Source organism: Camponotus vicinus, unplaced genomic scaffold (assembly GCF_025532165.1).
Source record: "Camponotus vicinus isolate PSW18456_S1 unplaced genomic scaffold, iyCamVici1.0 SCAF_10, whole genome shotgun sequence".
Taxonomy (NCBI): domain Eukaryota; kingdom Metazoa; phylum Arthropoda; class Insecta; order Hymenoptera; family Formicidae; genus Camponotus; species Camponotus vicinus.
The window spans coordinates 16,259,571-16,280,885 of NW_028141946.1; the positions used below are offsets into that span (position 1 = coordinate 16,259,571).

The 21,315-nt window shown below is 30.3% G+C and overlaps 1 protein-coding gene, 1 long non-coding RNA gene and 1 pseudogene across 2 annotated transcripts in view; 1 reads left to right on the top strand and 2 right to left on the bottom strand.

Moving 5' to 3' along the window:
- Positions 1–6,722, top strand: part of LOC145961068 (proto-oncogene tyrosine-protein kinase ROS-like) — a 92,786-nt pseudogene extending 86,064 nt beyond the window's left edge.
- The window catches only part of LOC145961072 (uncharacterized), a 64,776-nt gene that overhangs the window by 6,814 nt on the left and 36,647 nt on the right, over positions 1–21,315 (bottom strand). The gene's annotated exons all lie outside the window — the stretch shown is intronic.
- Positions 10,634–21,315, bottom strand: part of LOC145960822 (somatomedin-B and thrombospondin type-1 domain-containing protein-like) — a 28,503-nt gene continuing 17,821 nt past the window's right edge. Inside the window, exon 5 of the mRNA XM_083080520.1 lies at positions 10,634–10,914. Coding sequence (XP_082936646.1) covers positions 10,862–10,914 — 53 coding nt within the window. The 3' untranslated portion in view covers positions 10,634–10,861. The remainder of the gene's footprint in view (positions 10,915–21,315) is intronic.

Consider the following 21,315-nt stretch of genomic DNA (forward strand, 5'->3'; position numbering starts at 1 on the left):
TTACTTTCAAAAATGTTTTACATCAGATACGATTTGCCTGTGCATTCTGGAAGCGAAATTTAAACGAAATTTAATTCAGAGATCATAAAGACACTGCCTCAACTAAAAGGCATATTTGATAAGAATAAAAATCCAGATAAAATGAATCATTGAACCGATTTTTACACGTTATAAGAGAATTCTTATTTTGAAAGTGTGCTATATTATATTGCGATAATTCTTATATAATTGTAGCATGTCATATAGCGACAAAAGCTAACAAATTATTGAGCAAATTATACTGATCGCTGGCGATTTTTTTGATAACACCAAGCTTCGAATGTACGATAGCTTACCCGGCTGTGTGGTCTATTGGTGCCTAAAAAAAATTACTTTTATTGCCGTTGCCTACAAATAATATAATATTTGAAATGTTTCAACTTGATAGCATATGCTATGAAATTTATGCTGCGGCTTTCCCTACACTACTATAAACTATAGTCTTAGAAGGAAATCCTTGTAAAGAAAAATATTTCAATAATGTGAAATGTACAAAGCAACATTTTTTTTAAATTATAGCAGAAAGTAAATTGCCTTTTCCAAAGGTGAATGTCAGATCAGATATGATAAATGTAAGATATATGAATGATAAATTATTCATATATCTTACATTTATCATATCTGATCACAATATTCTAATGAATATCGTTAGAAAAAGACGCCTCAGTACAAATATCTCATTTGCATATATCGGAGAGACGAAAAAAATATATATTATGGTTGCGTCTGGAAATGGACGATGAAACCTATTATATTATCGATATAAATCTATCATTTCGATGCTTTTGAAACAAAGAATGTATTATGAAAATATTTATATTATTTATCAATTTTACGACATTACACCAATTTGCATAAAACATTTTATATTGTTAGCTTTTGATTATATCGATTTAACAAACGTCGTGCATAAATTGTAATTTGCAGAAAGTTATATGCAAATATCTTTTTTATTGTATATACAGAATGTCGCAGAGTACTATACATATATAAGCGCTTGTGAGGAGCGCAGTAAATTGAAGAAACAAGTCCCATGGCATTTTACGATTTTCACAATAATAGAAATTATAAAATAAATAAATTATATAATAATATTAAATAAAATCGAACGAATGTGTATCTACGTGTGTGTGTGTATATGTGTGTGTGTGTGTGTGTGTGTGTGTGTGTGTGTGTGTGTGTGTGTGTGTGTGAGAGAGAGAGAGAGAGAGAGAGAGAGAGAGAGAGAGAGAGAGAGAGAGAGAGAGAGAGAGAGAGAGAGAGAGAAGCGCTCGGCCGTTCGAGCTGTCGCATTATCCAGTGTGTTAGGCATTTTGTCGGTGCGCGGCAAGGGGAGGGACAGCGCGGCGTGGCGATGACGTAACGAATGACAACGGCATGTCCCGCTGTTCTTCCCCTTGTCACGTGCCGACGCACGAAAAGCCTAACACGCTGGACCATGCAATAGCTCGAACGGTCGAGCGTTTCTCTCTCTCTCTCTCTCTCTCTCTCTCTCACACACACACACACACACACACACACACGTAGATACACATTCGTTCGATTTTATTTAATATTATTATATAATTTATTTATTTTATAATTTCTATTATTGCGAAAATCGTAAAATGCTATGGGACTTTTTTCTTCAATTTACTGCGCTCCTCACAAGCGCTTATATATGTATAGTACTCTACGACACTCTGTATATACAATAAGAAGGATATTTGCATATAACTTTCTACAAATTACAATTTATGCATGACATTTGTTAAATCGATATAATCAAAAGCTAACAATATAAAATGTTTTATGCAAATTGTTTGATGTAATATCGTATTCATAAAATTTATAAGTATATAATATTTATAAATATTTTCACAATATATTTTTATTATATATATAAAGAAACATAGCTAAATGAGAGCAATGATATTAGAATTATGTTTAAATATGTACGCAATAAAGATAGATCTATGCTCTAAAATCGTTGCTTGTGCGAGACGATAGAGCAGTGAAAATGCAACATATTTTTTGTTCCAATAAACACAATGTAAAGAAAAGCTTTCACATTGCTCTTTCTAAAATATGCATGTCTTTTTATTCTAGAAAATACTGTCGGTAACATAACTATAAGTGTTGGTAATGTACCGACACTTTTAGTTATGTTAAAATGAGGGCGCCTACCCGTCGGAGTTCGGCTGCGACTCCGGCATCCTCTTAACGTTTCTATGTGCAATAAAATTTTACACAGAAAAAAGATAAATGATAACATCTACTTTAGATCTATAACGATTGACAAAACAAACATTTACATTTCAGCGAATAATTCGTCTCAATATACCCTTTACGTTTGAAACAAGAAATATGCAAATCTCAAGAGCGTCTCAAATGCATACAAATATGTTGAAAAGATAATAATAAGCTCAGATAAAAATAAAATTCATGAAATTCACGCTTTTGATAAATCTTTACAACCATATCCTCCAATGAGATGTCTGACACCTGACGAAAAAGTTTATAATTTTGAGAATGTGACTGCAACGACATCAAACAGCATCATTGTAAATCTTCCGGTGCCGGTTGTAAAGACTGGATGCAAAAAATATAATCTACCAACTACTGTATAAACTATTTCCGAAAGCTGTTTAGACAATCTCAACAAATCTGAGAAATTCAATGTGCTGACGTGCGAGCGATATTACGAGATTCAGAACTTAACACCATTTACAGAGTACAAGTTGAAGTTTACTTTAAGCAATTTTTACTTTGATCAATTATCAATAAATCGATTAGATTCGAATGTGATATCAATGAAAACTAATTCAGGCAAGCTTAATGCACCGGAAAACATAAGTGTTCTAGCTTTGACGCCTACCATAGCAGTAGTTCGTTGGATGTCACCCAAGAAAGTGAACTGCGTGGCCGTGACGAAGTGCATTGGAAGTTAGTGAACGGCACGCAACAAGAAAGTAAACAATTTATCAATGTGCCGAAACATATGGCAGACGGCAGATTTTTGACAAAGATTAACTTGTCGTTACTAGTACAAGATTACTTGATATACGTGCGTGTGTATCTAAATAATTTCAGCGATTTCTACAACGAAAGTTTAAGCAAGATCGTTTACATATACTCAGAACCAAACAATATTAATTTGAGCGGGGCCAACATAAATAGCATAGATATTTCATGGATCTCAAACATCAATCTGACGGTCTCTTCTACATTAGAGTACAAAGAGGTTGCAACAGAAAAGTTGCAAACAACGAATTACATTAAAATAAATTATAACAAAGAAATAATGTACCATATCGGAAATTTACAATCTGGAACTTTATACAAGTTTCGCTTGATATTGAGATATCCCGAATATGAGGAAAATTTTACATGGCCGGCTGATGAAAGATTTATTTTTTCAACACTTGGTAAGCAAACAAAGATATCCATACAGCACAATAAGGTTGCAGATATATTGAAGAATAATTTAATTGAAACATTGCAATATTGCAAATCGATTATGAAACTCTGCTGAGTTATTGTTATCAGATTGTGATGAAATTAAGATGTCCGCTTTTTGCAATGAAATATTGTAGCAATATCACAGTGTAATATGTTGGAAAGAATGCAATGTTATTGCAATCATTTAATAATATTACGTATAAAATATTTTTGATTTTGATGGATAAATATCTTCGAAACATATAATTAAATTAAAAAGCTTGATATAAATAGAAGTTTCCAATATCTAAGATAATCATATCTAAGATAATACATTGAAAAATTATGTATAAACATAATCATATAACATAAAATATTATATTCTTATACAAAATTACTTTAAACTCTTACTTACGAATCACTTTTTTTATTTTAAATGTTCTATATACTCTTATAATGGGTACTTTGTACACATATAAATATTAGTTATAGAATTAATTAAACATCACTAATTATATTTTTATTTAAAAATTTTAAGAATCCGTTATAATTATATATATTTCCATGTAAAAAATACATAAAAATGCATAGAAAAATATAATGATAGATATAATAGTATCCATTCTTAATATAATAAAAAGATATATTATCTTTGAAGATTAATATCGTATTCGTACATGAAGTGAAAATATATCATAAAATATGTTGTGACAATGATATAAAATGTTATCTATATTTTAATAAAAAAATAGCAATGCTTATCTTTAGCTTAGAATTATATTTACTCGACTGATATTATTTCTGTGTCATTAATTCGTTTGACTTCTCCAAAAAAGTAAAATTCATCGCATATATACAAATATAAAAAAATATATTATTACATTATTTTTATAGATAAATTAAAGAGTGTTATAGTTTTCCAATGTTTTCAAAATATAAATATCATATTGCTAATATCTAATTCATACTTTGTTAATTTATACTTCTACAATGTTTGCGTAATGTTGCATTGCAATTTGTAATATTGCAATATTGTTGCAAAGTAGTTGTAACATTCTGTGCTGCATAGATAGATTATATTATTATGTACTAATATTTTTAATATTATGTACTTATGTATTTATAATATTATGTACTAATATTTTTATTATTATGTACTAATATTTTTAATATGAATAGGCCTAAAATTTAAAACAATTAAATTTTTGTAATAAAGTTACAAGTAAAAATAAATTTGTAAAAACATACACACAGGAAGATATTAAAATTATATTTTTGCTTAATATAGATATTTCGGACACTCCTGGAATAATAGCGAAAAAATATTACTTATTATTGATGTTAGGTTTTATCGTTATAGTTACTATAATCTGCATCTGCTACTTTTATTGTTGTAAGTATGTATATTTGATGTAGGTATCAACTTGAATTGTAGATTATACATATATGTATATCTGATATAATATCTAAAAATTTATTGAAAATAGTAATTTACTTATATAAAAGTAAACGAATAAATTTACTAAAAAACGAAAAATTTTATAATACATATTATTACATAATTAAGTCGAAATTTTATAACAGTGTATCGTCAACACAGAAGTAATAATGAACAATTTTTGTCTTCAACAATGACCGATATAGAATTGGAGATTCTACATAAAGTACCTTGCCATAAAATACACTCAATTCAATATGATTTACAGTCCTATGTTACATTATAATCCGGATGAATATGCGATAACTAAAATCGCACGTAAACAAATTACATTTACAAAACTTATTGATAGCGGCGCATTCGGAATGGTAAAAATTAATTTTTTCAAACAATGTTTCAAATTAGGATCAAATTTCTGGATCAACAAAACAGATATGTATTTTCTAATAAAGATATAAATTACATAAATTTTTATAATAGATTATAAGTAATATAAAATTTACATGAGACAACAAACATGCACTTTATTATATATTTTTCGTTGAATTATTTAATATAAAGTAAAATATAATATTACTTGACATTACTCTATACATTTAATATAAAGTAAAATATACATTTAATATAATATTACTTGACATTACACTATACATTTTCTAATAAAGTACGTATGTAAATTTGTGTGAAATATTTCGCAGGTGTTTCAAGGAAAAGTGAAGAACTTAGAAAAATCGGGCACAGAGATATCCATTGCAATAAAAACGGTTCGGAAAGATGCTTCTTCCCCTGAGAAAAAGAAATTGTTAAAGGAAGCCAAGCTTATGAATCATTTTCGACACAAACATATATTAAGATTGTTGGCCGTTTTGTTTAGATGGGGATTCTCCGTTACTAGTGTTGGAACTGATGGAAACTGGTGATCTGTTAAAATATTTGAGAGATTGTCGAAATTTGCATGCGTCAGATTCGCATGCTCTGCGTTTGCAGGATTTGCTCACCATGTGCGAAGATGTTGCGCGAGGTTGTTGCTACTTGGAAGAGTTGCGTTTCGTACATAGAGATCTAGCATGTCGCAATTGTTTAGTATCTTCGAGAAATCGCGAGAATCGTGTCATCAAAATTGGAGATTTTGGACTAGCTAAAGATATCTACAAGGATGATTATTATCGCGTGGTATAAATACAATTATTAAAAAAAATTAAAAAATGAATTCTTTTGAAAATACTTCCCATTTTTTTATCATAATAGTATCGTGCATTGTTTTCTGAAGTAATATAGAATATAAATAGTTTTTATTTATATATAGCAAGAGATAAATGAACGTTTTTCATTTTGCACATATTGTAAAAATGAACAATTTGAACCAGAAATTTAAATTTTTATTAAAATCATGTTTTAGGAAGGAGAAGATTTGCTTCCTGTTCGCTGGATGGCACCCGAATCTTTGATGATCAAAATATTTACTTCTCAAAGCGATGTTTGGTCATTTGGTGTTTTAATGTGGGAAATTACATCGTTGGGTGAGCCTTATATTGCCAAGGCTAATGAAGAAGTAGTAATGAAGAAGATAAATTATGTACGTGCTGGAGGCAGATTGCCGATGACTCTTAACTGTCCGTCAGCATTGTATCAGTTGATGCTACGTTGCTGGAGTACAGCGGATTCTAGACCAAATTTCGAATTTTGTCTGAAAAATATTATAGCATTAAGAAAGAACATAGAAGATGCCTTACTGAGTCCAGTTGATACTATTTAACCAATATAATTAAATTAATGTTTCTCTTCTTTTCTGATCGATTCAATAAATCATAATGTAGAAAAAGTATTTCTAGAATATTTCCAAATTGTTTTTGTTATTTTCAGGTTTAATCTTAATATTAGATTTATCAATGAAGATGAAAGAAATTTTTTAATCTTTCCTTCCATAAAATTTTGATTATTAGAAAATATCACATCCGTTTTCATAATTGTAAACAACGGAATATAATAACATATTTAATTTGTGTTTTTGAGTATTCAAAGCGATATCTAATGATTGCAATAAACAATATTTTTTTCAATATGGAAATATAATTAATTTTCAACATTATATATGACCGATAATTACACAAACTGATTGTAAAATTTATAAGTGAAAAAGAAAACGCCAATAATATCCTTTATTATCCTTAATTAGTTGTGAATATATAAATATAATAATATAATTATTTTTAAATTTATATCAGTTATCATGTATGAATTTTTACGTCATTCGGGATAAGTATATACATATATTTTATCTTTATATTTAATGACTTACTATATATTCAAATTATATTGATGATTGCAAAAGTATGCAGTTGTAAAAATGAACTATACTTATTGCTCTATCTCCACTAACTATATTTAATAAAGCTAACAATATATAATATATAATATATAATATATAATATTTACACACACACACAATTACGGTCTATCATTTCGAAAGATCACCTTGGGTAATACAAATGCTGGCGGTACTGTAACTTTCAAGCCTCATAACTTAAAAAGTACTTAATGAAAAAATATTTAATTATAGTGTTTTGAAAAGCTCTCAAGATAAGCTGCAAGATAATGTAATAAAAAATAGGGTTCCATTTAAAAAATTGAAGCTGACCTTCACATAACCTTGACAACGCTATTCGAGGTCATAATAATGTTGCTGTGTAATGCGCCACATAAAACCCTATAACTTTTGTATGAAACATTTTTTTTAAAACTGCGTATTTTTCGAAATATTAAGGGGTTTCCACACTTTTAGTAAACCCTATATATCATATATGTTAAAATAAAAATCACATATATCGTATATGTTAACATAAAAATTTTTCGTTCTGTGTTTATAATCTAAAGTAAACATTTACCATAAAAGCTTCAAAACATATGTTTTGAAGTTTTTATTATCTAATTTTCATATTTTATGTTTTGAATAAAATAAATTATTTTTCTTATTCCCACTGGTAGAATCAAATGGCGAGACCTATTGAACTCTGTACAAAACTCTGAACTAAGCACAACATGGTATGGTATGCGACAAGGACGCAAGAGAGCCAATAGTTAGCTATTGTTTTTCTACAGTCCGAGAGAAAAGTTATTTCAAATCGATTCCAACAAGCAGATATGTTTCAAGCAATCATGTTTACAGCTCACTCATTTCTTAAGAATAAATTTTGTCGATATTGTAACAGTGGGAGCGGAATAATTAATATTTCATATATATATACAGGGTGGCTGATAACTTTTTACGGTCCCGAAGTGTGAAGATAGATTGGCTCAAATTAAGAAGGAAGGTCCTCTACTGTTTTGCGATATTCGTAATAATTAACAAAAAATTAATCAAAGAAGATCGGCCAATCTGCATGAGTAGAAGCGCGCGGCGACGAGAGTCTATATTTCTTAAAAATAGAACTTTTATAGAATTGTTGAGAACTGCCGTTAAAACTACGAAACATCACGACACATTTTTACTAAGTGTCGTGCTGCGCGAGAATTTAAAAATTTTTTTAAAAATTATTGATTTTTGAAATATCAATCTGAAATTGCATATATAGGCCGAATTTGAACAGAACTATCGGAAACTCTTGTTAAAAATAATGATATTCAACACGTTTTGGCACTTTAGAGGGAAGGATGTTGATTTGCGAAATTGGCACATTTTTTCGATTTTGATTTTTTAATGTAAGGAATGTAAAACCTTTTTAATTTTTATCAGGAAAGTAGAATTATGAAAAGTGCTATCAGAATTCTTAATATATTTTAAAATTCGCATTTTGTCCTGCCAGCTTCACAGACACAAAATGTATGGACTCACTCTCCCTCTCTCTCTCTCTCTCTCTCCTTCAAAATAAATTCGCGAGCGCATTCATGATCGGATATCAAAATATTATCCGCAAACGACAATAAAACGATAAACATACGAGAATGGACTCATAGATTTATGACATTCAAAAAAATTTATTCCTTAATTGGATATTAAACAAAAATTTCCAATTTTAAGCAAAGTTTTTAAAAAATATATTGTTTTATAAGTTGTTGATATATAATATCATATTCATATAATAAATATATAATATATACAGAGTTTAGCAAAAGTGTGGAAACCCCTTAATATTTCGAAAAATACGCATTTAAAAAAAAAATGTTTCATACAAAAGTTATAGGGTTTTATGTGGTGCATTACACAGAAACATTATTATGACCTCGAATAGCGTTGTCAAGGTTATGTGAAGGTCACCTCCAACTTTTTAAATGGGATACCCTATATGCTTTTGCACATTCTTGTAGCTTATCTCGAGAGCTTTCCAAAACACTATAATTAAGTTAGTTTTCATTAAGTACTTTCCGAGTTATGAGGCTTGAAATCATTTCTTAATTTTACATAAACCATAAAATATCTTATAAAATATTCATTTTTCGATTATCTTACCTTAATACTTTTACGTACAAAATAATGAGAGGAATCAATTGGTGTAAAGAAAACACATATTTGTTTCGAAAAAAAAATGTAATTGTTAATTGCAAATTACATTTTTTCTTTCCGAATCGTAATCAAATACAAATTAAATATTTAATTACATAATGTCTAATATTTTACATTTTATTGGAGATATATTTGTTTATAATGTAAACAATCCGGGCACGCCAAGTTTTCATAACTTACTTCGATTTAAAGACTGTGCGATTTAAAACTTGCGTAAAACTTTTTTTTTAAATTATATACATTATATAAAAAGTGTTTTGAGCATTAAAAGAATCCTAATTCTCATTAAATAATTTAAAAATCAATTTTCTCTGAATAAATATAAAATGCGTTTTAATTTCTTAGGGAAAATTCATGTATAATATTTCTACTGTATAAAATTGATATTTCACGGCAAATATTATATCAAATTTACAAATTGCTCTTAAGTACTTGGCTAATAGTAATTATTGATTTCATACTTAGTTTTGATATTTTTTTATGAAAATTATTTGTTGAGGTTTCGTTTTTTAGGAAAATGATTTTTTGAGGGAAAATTATTATAAAAAATTATTTTTAAGGAATTTTTTTATTAAAGATACATACAAGATAAAATATTTTTTATGTACTTGGCGTATTGTTTTTACCTTTGTAAGGTTTTTTTTAGAGGGATTTCACACCTTTTTGTAAAATTTTATATCCTTTCTGCAAATTATCTTTTGGGGGAAAATATTTGCATATTATCTATAACTCTATAGTTCTATAGTATATAATTATATATATATATGTCCAGGGGTAGTTTCCACGACATTTTTTAAAATGAAGTGGCAGTTTTGACTACATTTGGCAGTTTTGACATCCGTCGTCAAAGACATTGCGGTATTAAGGCAGCTAAGACGACAGTTACGAAATCTACCTATATATTGCTGAAATATTGAAAATCTAATTTCGCTTAAATAATTGTATATATATCTAATATTAATATTCGTATACTAATATTTTCATTGTTAAATAACAAAATATATCGTTTGATAATTACTATAATGAAATTTATTGTCAGTAACAATATATTCGTTATTTGGTCACTAAAACTACCAATCTGCGAAAATCATAGTGATGTAAAGATTGTTATGGCGACAGTCATGAAATCTACCTATATACCATTAGTATATTGGAAATATAATTTGTCGCCAAAACTACTGTGTCGCCAAAACTACTTTGTCGCCAAAACTATTAATCATCGTATAATAGTTGTTATGACGACAGTCATGAAATTTATTTATACCACTGAGAGGATATTAAAAATCCAAATTAATTAATTTTATCAAATTAATAGATTTTATTCTTAAGGTTATTTATTGTTTTATAAACTGTGATGTAGTATATATTTGGTATGAGACTTGGTAGTATTTTTATACAAAAGTTATTCTATAAATGACATTTTCAAATATTACGACGTGTATTAAAATTATTAAATATCTATTTCAAATAAAAAAATTACATATCCTGTGCATTGGTAGTAATTTGCACAACAGACCTGTAATCAAAAAATGAAAAAATTCATTAACAAAGCACAAAATTCTTTTAAACAAGAATTTATTATTACTATCTATTATTTATTAGCCTCCGCTAGTACAATTTTGTGAAATACTAGAACAAAACAGCGCGCGCTTCGCGCGCGCCATTTATTCTGTTGCATTATATATTTTTAATGACATATATACTTTATGAACACAATTACCCCCTTCGTAATTATTTTCTCTTATTAATTTATCAATTCTTTGTATTGCACTGTCAATATAACCTTCCCGATGTCAAATGACAAACACTCAAATGACACGAAACATGCAACACCATAAAAACCAATCAGAGCGACGGAAAAGAGGCAACAATACATTTCGAGATTTTCAAGATAAACCGATACATTCGAGAATCGACTTAACATGCCTTTTTTAGAATAGGACTAGCTCGCAGCGCGCGCCTTCCACGGATCTAATTTTAATTATTTTTATTTTAAAATATTCATCCCATTCTCCCATTTCTATATCTCTCCCTTAACTCATTCTTTTTTCTCTTCTCATTATTCATCATTTTCATATCTTTCCTTCTCTCCTTATTTTACCTACTTATTTGTCTCATCTTTTATTTTTATTTTTCTTCTTATTTCTTACATAATAATTGGTTACACGCCAATCTCTTTGAATATGATAGAAGAGAAAATATATTTTATCATTTTACATCATTACAATAACATTTTATCTTTCGTTTACAATAATAGCATATTAATATTACACATAATATAATTATTCATTTACTTATTTATATATTTTCTTATTTGTCATTATTTCTTTATTATTTATAAATCTGTTTTATCTTATTAATTTTTTCTTCAAACATCTTTATTCTCTCTTATAATTCTTTTCATTTATTGAAACATAATTTATTATAGACTTTTTCTCCTACCGTATCTTTTTTAATTTAAGTCTTTAAAGTTATTAATTTAATCCTTTTTTCTCGATTTTTAACTTTATTTCTACAAGTATTTATAACTTCTACAAATATATATATATTTAAGTATATAAATGTAAGTATATTAATAATTAAATTATCAATTAAAATATTGCTGAAAGATAATTATTAATCTTTAATTAAATTAAGTTTTTTAAAAATAAAAATCTCTTTAATTTTTGTTTACTTTGTTATTTTTTTTTTATAATAGAGACTACAATCTAGACTGCACCATGAATATTTTGAAACATTATTTTATCTATGTTTTATTTCATAGAATAAAGTATTTTAGAGAATAAAGTATTTGTAATTCAGTTTTGATTATAGTTATAGTTACGAGTATGTTACTTCTTTGTTTTTGGTTACATTTTATATTAACCTATTTTATTGTTTAATTATTCAATATTTCTTTATAAACATAATTTTTTATTTTTTTAGATAGATTATCACGTTCTAAATAAATTTTTAATGAATCCCAAGAACGAACCCGTGAAAAGGCGACATATAGTTGTCCATGACTAAAAATTTTTCCGAAGATCTATTGCAATTTTATCAAAAGTTTGCGCTTGTGATTTATTTATAGTCATAGCAAATGCTAGTTTCACTGGAAATTGTCTTCTTTTAAAAGTAAATGGGTACACATTTTCGCAATATAAAGTAATACGATTAAGAAAAACAATTTCTCCAATCTTATTACCTGTTAAAATTTCACAACGTAATAAGTTATTATCTAAATCTAAAACTAATAATCTAGTACCATTGCATAAACCTTCATTGATACTGAGATTTCTAATAAGCATGATAACAGTGTATTTTCTTAAGCGTAATTTATGAGGTGGAAGACATGTTGGATTTAAAGAGTTAAGATATTCTATCGGAATTATTTCGTGTATATCTTCATTATTTCCAATCGTTTCAAGAGTATCCACACTTGTATAAATTTTCTCTGTCATCTCATCTAACAGATTTATTACTTTTTCGTTTATTTCATCAACATCAACATTTCTTGCAGATAATATAACATAATTAGCCATAGTTTTATATTGTTTACGTATTATGATATCTCCGTATATGTCTTTAATCATATCCGAGTTTGCATTTGCTATACATTTTTCTGGAATCTGAACATTATCTGAATAATCATTTAAAGAACCATTACCTAAATTTAATAAAAATTGTGCAAATTCTTTTTCCTGTGGTAAAGTTCTCATATTTTGTGTCAATGAAAATATTTTAAATTGTTTCCATAGAATACTAAATTTTATTGATAAATTTATAATTTCACAACGTGTAGCTCTTTCTTTTACAGGTAATAGTTGTCTAAAATCTCCACCAAGAAGAATAATTTTACCACCAAAATATAAATCATTTTGCATTATATCACGTAATGTTCGATCCATTATTTCCAATACATAACGTGGTGCCATAGGAGCTTCGTCTATGATGAAAACATCCACAAGTTTCAATTTTTCAGCTTCCTTAGACTGAACTTTAATATTCGACGTAGAATCGGCAAAAAGAGGTAGAGGTAACCCAAAAACTTTGTGTATTGTTTTTCCATTTGGAAGTAATGTCGCAGCAATACCGGTAAATGCCATTGTACTAACTATTTTTTCTCTACTTAGTAGATAATACAAGGTAGTATAAATGAAAGTTTTACCAGAACCACCTGGGCCATCGATATAAAAATACCTATCACTATTATTACTTGTTGTAACTACTAAAATAGTATCAACAATTTCTTTTTGTTCTATGTTTAATTGTTCATATTGTTGCATACCTATCGATGTGTCCTCCACAATGTGTTCTTCGTCGTCTGTTTCTTGTTCTTCTGTTTCTTGTTCCATTTCAGGAAAATTAGCAATATTTGATCCTTCCTTTTGAAGCAAATTAATAATATAATTATAAACTTTCTTTATTCCTATTATAGATCCAAATCGTCTTATATAATCTTCCGACATATCTTTTTTAAACTCATCCCATAACTTTTTCGGATGAACTGGTTGACAATGAATCAAAATTCGTACGAATAAATTACGAAGTCGTCTTGGCATCATCCAAATTTTTGCTTCATTCATTGCACGATACCATTCTTCATCATCTTCTATGAGTCCTAATGCTAAACATGCTGCGGTGAAAATTTGATATATCTTATTATTAACTGTTCTTAACTCTTGAAAACTCGTAGCTCCTTTAACATGTAGTAATAGTATACGTAAATGAAACAATTCTATCTGAGACAGGCTGACGGAATACATACGACCAATACAATTAAGGTATCTTTGACGTTTTTCCCAGCGATTAATAGTTTTGCTATTAATTGTAACTTTTTTAAATACATAATGAGATGGAATATCACTGTATAAATATTGTTTCGCTCCCTCATCTCGAGCATTTAATTCAAAATAATCTATCAACATTGTTACTCGTTCTATAACAGATCTTATCGCATTATTATTAATATTATCATCGATTATAACATTATGTTTGTTTGGTAAATGAACCGGTAAACGAAATATAGCGACTTTTTTCTTGCAAAGGTTTACTTAAAATGCGCCAACACGCTTCTACAGGCCCAACATATCGAGCTTCGATAAAATCTTGAATTTCATCATGTATTATTGTTTTATCTACATTTTCTCCAATGATTATAGACGCAGCATCGTGACCCTTATAAATATATTTATACAAATATTTTACAGATTTTATACTCGAAACTATTTCAACATTAATATGACTATTAAATAAAAGTAAGAGTGTTGGATTATATGGAACAACATATCTATTATCAACAACATATCGTCTAGGTCTTTCGTACAGCAATCCATTATTTCTTCGACGATATTGTGGATAACCATCTTCATCCATAGTCGTCTCAGGTCGAAATGATTTTGGAAAATGTTTCGAACATTTATTGTCTATCAAACACCAATCTCCACATGGTCCATGAATCATATGTTTCATTACAATATTGTGTAAACTTTCATTTTCATTAAGATTAGGAATTTCTGCAGAAATAAATTTATCAACTATTTTAGAATTTGATATTTTATAATTTTGTTTTAATGTAATTAACAAATGTATATGTGGTAATCCACGTTTTTGAAATTCTATTACATAAACAGATGCCAAAACTTCACCAAAAAATTTTTGTCTAACGATAACATCGATTAAATAATTTTTTTTTATATTAAATACGCGAGCACATATATCTGGTCTATCTGCAGGTTGTTGATTCGGAAGTAAATTCTCTTTGATTTCGCGCCAATTTGGATTACAAGTCATAGTAATAAAGATATCTGGTTTTCCATATTTCCGAACAATAGCCATCGCATCTTGATAATGTTGCAACATATTACGCGGTGAACCCACAAATGTCGATGGAAGTATAATCATTTTTCCAATGTGAGCATCGCTATTATTGGCAGCGTTTGCTAAATAATCAATTAATCCTTGATAAGTTTCAGCACGTAATTGTTTTTGATTCTGTTTACAATCATTAATTCGATCTTTTTCAATTTTTATATAACTATCTACAAGCCATTGTTGAAATCGTCTTCCCATGACGAAAATATTAAAATTATTACGTATGGCTATTCGATGTTTTATATATGCAGCTCTACTTATTCGTTTATTACTATTTTTGCATTGTAAATTATTATGCCAACCTTGATTACCATATGGATAGTATAATGGATAAATCCATGGTTCTACATTAGGATCCATCGTACTGACTTGTTGTAATGTTTTATTACTTTTATTATAAATTGTCACGTAAGTTTCCGGAATTTCACCATCTGCTGTAGTAGAAAAAACAGCTGCAACTTCATTTACCCTTTGTACATTGTATCGACCACGATCAATACCTTTTTTTGTCAAAAATCCTAATTGTAATTCATATATACTGTTATTTTCAGTTGTTTGCTGTTGCATTTGAATTTCTTCATGCATCATTCGATAAGATTTTGCGAAAATGTTATAGGTACGCATCATATTATCTATTGAATTTAAAATTTCTTCATCGAGATTCGAATTTCGATGTAACCGACACTCTGTTGCTTCATTATTATACATTAAGATAAAGAGTTGACCATAACTTGGCATTTCGTTAGTTACAGGATACAATGCGGTATTAATTTGATAATAGATTTGTCCTTGAATTTTAAAACAATATGGTCCAGGTCTTTGAGCACTAAAATCTGATATGTTTGCGTTAAACGACGCGAATGAAAATGCATTATTATATGCATGAATACGATTATAAAAATGTTTTGATTTTGGATGATTTTCAGTAAACAATTCATAAAGTTCACGCGGAGGTTGAGGTAAAGAATTTAACTCAACAGTCCCATGGCCACAACAATCATTAAACGAATTACCTTTATTAGCTACTTTTTCAGAATTGAAATGTTTCGCACCACAATGTTCGCAACATAAATTCATTTCTCCTATATAATGTTCTACAATATTTTCTAATTGAGTTATGTGATATGTATTAATGTCTATGTATCCTTTTTCTAAAGCTCGATTTTTTTCTTTCCATCTTACTTGTTTATTTTTAATTATGTTAATATTCATTAATTTTAATTTTGCTACTTTATTATCTATTATAATATTTTGTGATGGTACCTCATGTAAATTAATACAATTTTCGTACCTGTTGTTATCATCTAAGTTTATCAATTTATTTGATGTACCAGGTACAGGAGAAATAATATTATTATTTAAAGAAGTTCCCATACTTGAGTTATGATCATTTTTAATTATATCAATATCATCGTTAACATTAAATAATTTTATACCATCATTTATCGTATTAATTTCATTATTATTTTTTATTATAGAAACATTTTTATTTATTGATGTTTCAATCGTTTGAGATGCAATGTTAATTGTTTCACCTTCTGAATATACTATCTTTTTGAATGAAATGGTTGAAGCATGAGAATCTATTATAATGTTTTTTGAAAAATTTACAGAAGCTTGTGTTATATTTGAACAAATTTCACCAATATTTGATAAATATTGACAATCTTTTTTGGACATTATTCGCTTTATTTCCCGTCTCTCGGCCTGACGTTTTGCCTTTTTTTCTCGTTTATTACATTGATATTCTTCTTCTTCTTCAATCGATCGAACTATCTTTCTTCTAATTATTGAAATAATAAACGTTAAAGCTAACTTTAATTCAATAATCCAAATTAAAGCCAATTATAATTAAACGATCTAAATTAAAACTAATTTTATTTCTGTAATAAAAAGATTTCTTTCAATTCAACAATAGAAAATTAGAGTTAATTATAATTTAAGTTAAAATCAATTTTAATTTAAATCAAAGCCAATTTTAAATAAATAGTCTAAATCAAAACCAATTTTATTTCAAGTCAAAACTTATTTTAATCCAAATCAAAGTCAATTTTATTCCAAATATCCAAGCCAATTTCAATTCAAATCAAAACCAATTCCAACCCAAGTCAAAGCCAATTTCAATCCAAGTCAATGTCAATTTCAATCTAAGTCAAAGCCAATTTCAATCCAAGTCAAAGCCAATTTCAATCAAAGTTAAAGCCAATTTCAATTCAAATTAAATTTTAATTCAAGGTAAAGCAAATTTCAATATAAGTCAAGACAATTTTAATTCAAATCAAAATCCATATAAATTCAGGCTTCAAAATCAATTTCAATTCAACAATTTAAGTTAAAACTAATTATAATTAAATAGTTCAAGTTAAAGTGAATTTTAATTTGAATCAAATCTACTGTCAAATCTGATTAAAGTCAGTTTTATATCAAGTCAATTTTAATATAAGTCAAAACCAATTTCAATCAATTTTAACACTTAATTTTATTTCAATAATCTAAATCGAAATTAATTTTAATTTCAACAATTAAAAAATTGGAGGTGATTTATGATTTTAATTCAATAATTAGAAATTAAAATTAACTTTATTTTAATAATTCAAATCAAAATTAATTGTACTTTATAATAATCCTAATAAAAGCTATTTTATTCAACAATTAAAAATTTAAATCACTTTTACAAACAAATTTTAATTAAAGTCAATATTTTATTTAATAATAAAACTTAAAAAATAAAATTAATTTCGATCAAACAATTTAAATTATGATTTAATGTAAAAATAAGAAAATATAGTTAATTTTAATTCAAAGTATTTAACAAAAATAAACTAAACTAAAATTCATTCATTCATTCATATCTTTATTCGTCCCCTTGGGGATTGAAGGCGCTTTTTCGAGGAGCGTACCCGAACCTCTTACACACCTTTCGCAGCAAAAGAGTACAAAATCACGCAAACCAAAAAAAACAGAAATAAACAGAAAGGAAATCACAAGAAAATATAATATAAAACAAAAATAACAGTAAAAATAAAAATAAAAATAAATACAATATAATACAATAAACCAAAGTGAAAATAAAGATAAAGGAAAACGGAGAAAAATAAAAATAAATCAAAATTAAACTAAAAATAAAAATAAAAATAAAAATAAAAATAACCACGAGCATACAGCATCAACCAAGCACCTATGCTGTGATTCGCCGCGCAGGGAAGACACCGCCTGTCCAACAACCGCTCTCTTTTCTTACTACTAGCTTATAACTACCCTCGGCTTACGTCTGCCTCACATTCTATCTTACAAACTACCCTATCTAACCTAACCAAGAGAGAGAGAGATCTATCCCTAACTTTTCGACTTCCGATTCCACATACTCCGCATATTCTCCTTCACTCCACATACACCCCTCCATTTACCACACCCTCTCCTTCCACCTCTCCTCCACACTCCCCCCTCTCCTTCTCTCTTTCACTCTCTATCTCCCTCATCCACCATTCCCCTTCCCCATCCTGACTCAAGATCTCTTCCATTCTTTCCCACCAATTCCCCTCTTTTCCTCCTCCTCTGCATTCTCCCAGTACATGTTCCCATGTCTCCTCATCCCCTCCACACCGCCTACACTTCCTTCTTTCTTCCGATTCCCAATATCTCGCTCCTCTCATCTCGTTATTCAACCTAAATCTTATCACCCTCCTCCATCTACTCTCCCCCCATCACTTTTCCAGATATGCTGGTATTCCCTCTTCCTTCACCTCCCCATACCATCTATTGTACCTTGAATCTCTAATCCTTTCCCATCTTTCCTCCTTTTGCATCTCTCTGTCCCTCTGTTCCCACCCATCATATACTTCTTCTCCCCTCCCTCTTTTCTCCTCCATCCCTTTCACTTCTTTTCCCCTGTCCTCAAAAAATTTCCTCCTCTCCTCTTCCCACCCTGTCATTTCCCCTCCCTCTCGTATCTTCCTGTTTATTTCCTCAAAACATCTCCTCGCTAGGCCTCCGCCTCTCCCTTCTTCCAGTTTCTTTTCAAACCCTACTGCCCTTTTCCCTGTCCCTATCCTAAACTTCTCCTTCCTAGTCTCCTCCCTTACCATATACCCCGGTGTGCACCAATCCATCCCTAACGTCCACCTAATCCATCTTTCCTGCATTGCCTCTACCTCTTTCCATTCCCTCCATCCCCATATTTCTGCACCGAACTCCATTACCGTTCCTACCAACCTCTCACACAGCCAAATTCTTCTTTTCCAATCTCCCGTAAACCTCCTTTTACCTATCCCCCACACCTGTCTTATCACCCTGCCTTCCTTACCCTGTCTTTCACGTGCTCCTCCTGTCCTCCGTTCCTTTGCATCTTATATCCTAAATATGTGAATTCCTTCACCTCCTCTATCTCTTTCCCCTTCCATCTCCACTTTGCCGCCTTCCTCCTCCCTCCTCCTTTCCTAAACCTCATAACTTTCGTTTTCCCCACATTCACCTCTAACCTTTTCCTATCCATATACCCCTCTAATTTCCCTAACATGTGTGCCATCCCCTCTTCATTTTCTGACAACAGCACCATGTCATCCGCATATGCCAGACAATATATTTTTTCCTCTCCTAGTTTCACCCCACCCCATCCTCCCCTTCTCAACACCTCCTCCACATCCGCTAAAACTAGGTTGAATAAATACAGACTCATTGGACATCCCTGCCTCACTCCTCTTGCTGTCCAAAAATTCTCTCCTATTTTCTCTCCTACCTTCACTCTACTCCTTGTCTCCCTATACACCTCTTCTATCCTACTCCTTAATCCTTCCCTAACCCCTCTCCCCTTCATTGCTTCCATTAACACCTCCCTGTCCACCGAGTCAAACGCCGCCTTTAGATCCACAAACGTCGCAACCACCATTCCACCTTTCCGCTTTAACTGCCTATTCACCAAAAAATTCAAAACATAAATATTGTCTATTACACCCATCCCCTTTCTAAAACCTGTCTGATTCTGTGGCACCATGTCTTTTTCCTCCATCTCTTCCTTCAACCTCTCTGTTAACACTCCCACATACACTTTGTACAGCGTTGGCATCAACGTTACCCCTCTATAGTCCTCTACCTTCACTCCTGCCCCCTTTTTCACTAAAGGAACAATTATTCCATCCTTCCACTGCTCCGGCCACCCTTCTCCCTTCCAGACCCTGTTACAGAAACCCCAGATCCACTCCTCTATCCTTTCTTCCCCACACTTCCATACCTCGTTTGGCACCCCATCCGCCCCCGCCGCCTTCCCCTTTTTCAACTTCTCCAAAACATACCTTACCTCACCTCTCCTCAGATCCTCTTCTCCATCCTCTGCCCTCCTTCCCTTCCCTCCTCTTAACACTCTACCTTCTACCCCTCCTAACAACTTCATAAAGTACTCCCTCCATTCTTTCCCTTCTATCTCCTCGTTGATCCCCTTTCTCTTTTTCCTCTCCTTATTAACTATCCCCCATACCTCCCCTTCCGTCCTTACTTCCTGCGCCTCCTTAATCCATCTCTCGTTTTCTTCCCCTCTTTTCCTTTTACATAACAGCTTGTATTCCGCTCTCTCCTTCCTATACCTTTCCCCCTCCCCACCCTTCTTCCTCCACTCTCTTAATGTTCTCCTCACTTCTCTCCTTTTATCCTCACATTCTTCATCCATCATTCACCATCCTGCTCTTTTCCTCCTCCCACTTTCTCTTTCCCTCTCCTTCAATTTCTCTCCTATCTTCCCTATTTTCCTTTCCAACTCTTCATCAACGCCCTTGTCACCCATTAGTTCCCAGTCTACCTCCTCTCTTATTTTTTCCCCTCCTCTTATTGTCCATCTCCCATCCCTTCTTTCTTTACTTCCCCACTCTCTCTCCTTTGCACTTCCTCCTTTCTTTTCCAAAAATACTACCAATGGATGATGATCTGACTCCACGCTGTCCCCCACTTCCATCCTCACCACCCTTTTCCTTATCTTTTCCTCCCCTACCACATAATCAATCACTGATTCTCCTCTTCCCCCCATATATGTAAATTCCCCCTCTTCGTCCCCTTCTACCGTTCCGTTCAGGATTCC